The sequence below is a fragment of the Pygoscelis adeliae genome, unplaced genomic scaffold (assembly GCF_000699105.1).
Source record: "Pygoscelis adeliae isolate BGI_AS28 unplaced genomic scaffold, ASM69910v1 Scaffold387, whole genome shotgun sequence".
Taxonomy (NCBI): domain Eukaryota; kingdom Metazoa; phylum Chordata; class Aves; order Sphenisciformes; family Spheniscidae; genus Pygoscelis; species Pygoscelis adeliae.
In genome coordinates, this window is record NW_008825115.1 from 634,593 (window position 1) to 637,921 (window position 3,329).

Sequence of the window (3,329 nt, forward strand, 5' to 3'; positions counted from 1 at the left end):
GTGGTGGTGGAGGGTGTAATAAGGAGTTTTTACCACAGTTCAACAGCCCAGTGACTAGTGACAGCGTGACAACACTGCCTTACAACTTCAGGTCATGACTGACAAAAATACATAGACTTACTGATAGCTTCTTCATAATTCCTTGGGCCTCCGGATTCAGATGAAGAAGATTCTTCTTGGTCAAATCACTTGCTGTTAAACGAATGCTCTGTGGGAAAAAAACACAAACCAAACCTTAGGTTTTCTGTTTGGTCAGCTGTAGTAGCCGGAAGCAGCAAAAAAATAAAAAATAAAAAAATAAAATCCAAGCATACTAGAAGACCACATACAGGCAGAGAGCTACGTTCAGCTTAACCAGAAGCTCATCTCATACCTTCCTTGCAGTGCATTAACACATTGCTGCCAGCAGAAGCTACTTTAAATGTTACTTAAACACACAGCAAAACATCATTCTACATTCTGCTCTGATCAGCTCCCACTTCTGACTAAAAATCTTTCAAGGTTCTTTTTAAGCTTGATCGATCCCCTGATAAACTGCAGTGGCACAACTAAAGAGACAAGAGTGGATGACTTGAAACCGGTTAAGGTCCCCAAGAAGTTACAAGCTATCCCTTCAGCATAGATTTTACAGATTAAAGTTTCCGATTTACCTCCCCTCCTCCAACAGGGACTGTAATGAAGATATCATTGCTGTCAGCAAGGGGACTGCCATTGGCAGAGATGGTGTAAACACGTTCATTTACTGCAGGTGTGCGCAAACCCGGCGTCTTGAAAATTCTGAAACAAAAGTTATAGGAAAGTAATTTCACCGCGATTACTCAAAGCGCTTTGACTAAAAGTCTTTCATTTCAGGTTCAAAGAGCCACTAAGGATTGTGTTGCAAATAGATGACAGATACATACATACAGCAAATGGCAAGGCACTCCCCTCTATAAGAGATTAACAGAATACAAACCTGGAATCAAATCTGGGTGTGACCATGGAGGTACCTCCCTGAGCACAGAGATCAACAATTCTACCAGTAGCTGGAGTGATAAAGTTGTTTTTGCTTGATCTGTTAAAGGGAAATAAACAAACATCTGCTCATAATAATACTTTTAACTAACACACAAGCACTATCTTATCAAAGACTTGAATGAGGTTATCACCACAGAAAACCAGAGGTTCTTACTAATCAAAAGTAAACCCCAAAGCTAGGGACAGCTGGTCATCACAGGAGAGGAAGTTGCCCATCTTTCATTTACTGTCAGATCACTGTTTTTTTCCTATAGCATGCCACAACTACATCAACCAGCCTACTAAACCATACGCCATTCCATTTAAGAGTTATGTTAGCACTATACATTTATTCTCCATTTCTGAAATCCAGTGAAAAAGATATCCCCTATTACCTTTTACTCATGCGCTTCACTCTTGCTGAAGGAGCTCTTCTGCTCCTGGACACTGGCACTTTTTTAGTGGATGCCTTCACCTGAAACACACATTACTCACCAAATCAGTTACTTCACTCTCGTGGGACAGCTGAGTCCACAACAAACAAAGGCTTCCATACAAAATGTTTGGCTCAATAGGCTCCTTTTTATGGCACAAGAGTCCAGAAACAAACACCATACAAGCTTCTGTGACCTTCTCCCATCGCTAGACGTTTCGGGAAGCGATACCTGTTTTGAAGTCCCCCTCAAAGTATCCTGGACAGCTATACTATCATAGGCATCATCTCAGTAAGTAGTTTTTATCTTGGGAATAAAGTCATCACAAAGAATAGCTATTTACCTTTCCAGTTCTTGGATTAATGTTTTCAGCTTCTAGCTCTGGAAGACATTGGTTATCATGTTTTGCTTTCTTTGCTAGAGGAAGCAAAGGAGGCTCTGCTGCTTCTTCAATAGCTTCAATATCCTGCTTAGATTTTTCCACTAGAATGAGAAAGTGTTATCGAAGTTGAAAATAAATAACAGCTTTACATTATCAGTTAGCAGTGGAGGTAAACAGTAAACAACCACAAGCACTTTTGGCAACAATTTGCTTCCGAAATCCAAATTCCAGTGTAATCCAAATGGTTGACAGAACACTATTTTGAGTGTTTTAATAAAATTAAGTAGAGCTACTGCAGATAGCAGGGATAAAAGTAGGATTATTTTCCTGTCTTTAAATATATTGAGGGATGTAAGTAAGAACCGAGTTATTATTCACAGTATGTAAACCATGTCGTGCTTTCATCTCACTGAAGTCATCGCAATGCTTAAAACAAACTGACCTTTCTTGATGATTTTTAAAGGAGGCTGGATAACTTCTGCTGTTAACTTGTTTATTTCTGTTATTTCCAAGTCTGCCTAAAATTAAAAACAGTCACGACACCATTAGGATTATCAGTAGCATATAGTTCTAAGTCCAAGCTGTAGAACAAATCCCTAATTATTTTATAGCAAGAATGCCTCCATGTTCTCTGTTGTGCTCAAACTGGGACCTTTCATGTTATTCTGGAGGTGACCACAACATGTGAGGCCTGCATGCCATTCGGGACTAACGCGCCTTATTTGGCAGCTGCAAGTACGCTCCACCTACGCCCTGCTGCTCAACCAATTGGGAAGTGCTTTAGTTTACTGAAAAGCGTGTGTGGTCTCAGGGATCTGGGAGTGAAATCAAGCAGGTAAGGAAAGACTGACAAGGAGCAGTATAAGCACGCAAATTCTGTATTGGATACAACAGGCATCTCTCACCATCGAGTCTTAAAGCAGCGTTTGTAAAAGAATTTATGTAACCTCTGCTACTGCAATGGTCCTACAGGCTCAAGAAACCCTTCATTTCCTACAGAGGTACACAACGCCATCAGGAAAGTTTAACGTTTATGCTAGAAACCTACCGTTGCTGCCTCTTCCAACACCTTTTTGCTTCCTCCTTTAGCTAAAAAGAAGATATTTTTAAAAAATCAATACATATCTAAGACAGCCTGTACCGTATACATAGACATGCTTTAGTACGTCACCACTAGGGTGCAAAAAGCCAGCACAAACCACTTTTCTTAGCAGCGAGTGAGCAGCCTCAGACAAAGAGGGCAGTGCTTCGAACAGCCCGCGGGCCGCCTGCCTGGGGGATTCCAGAGAGAAGATCCGATGCCGGCTGCTCCTTTATTGCCATTGGTTTTTATCGCCTAAGGGAAAACGTGCCCCCGCCAGCCCAGTGCCAGCCCAGTACCGGCCCCGGCCCCGTCCCCAGTCCCGTCCCGTACCGAGGTAGTCGAGCCAGTTCATCTCGCGGAGCGCCACCGGCAGCCGCAGGATCTCGACGTTGTACAGGTGCTCCACATCCTTGAACACGCGCTGCCCGCGCGC

The 3,329-nt window shown here is 42.5% G+C and overlaps 1 protein-coding gene across 1 annotated transcript in view; it reads right to left on the reverse strand.

Annotated features, from left to right (window-relative positions):
• Positions 1 to 3,285, reverse strand: part of CDCA8 (cell division cycle associated 8) — a 3,578-nt gene extending 293 nt beyond the window's left edge. The window contains exons 1-8 of the mRNA XM_009328208.1: positions 3,227 to 3,285; positions 2,861 to 2,901; positions 2,255 to 2,330; positions 1,774 to 1,913; positions 1,392 to 1,471; positions 956 to 1,054; positions 651 to 777; positions 122 to 208 (exon numbers count right to left, since the gene is read on the reverse strand). Coding sequence (XP_009326483.1) covers positions 122 to 208; positions 651 to 777; positions 956 to 1,054; positions 1,392 to 1,471; positions 1,774 to 1,913; positions 2,255 to 2,330; positions 2,861 to 2,901; positions 3,227 to 3,248 — 672 coding nt within the window. The 5' untranslated portion in view covers positions 3,249 to 3,285. The remainder of the gene's footprint in view (positions 1 to 121; positions 209 to 650; positions 778 to 955; positions 1,055 to 1,391; positions 1,472 to 1,773; positions 1,914 to 2,254; positions 2,331 to 2,860; positions 2,902 to 3,226) is intronic.
• Positions 3,286 to 3,329: the final 44 nt, after the last annotated feature.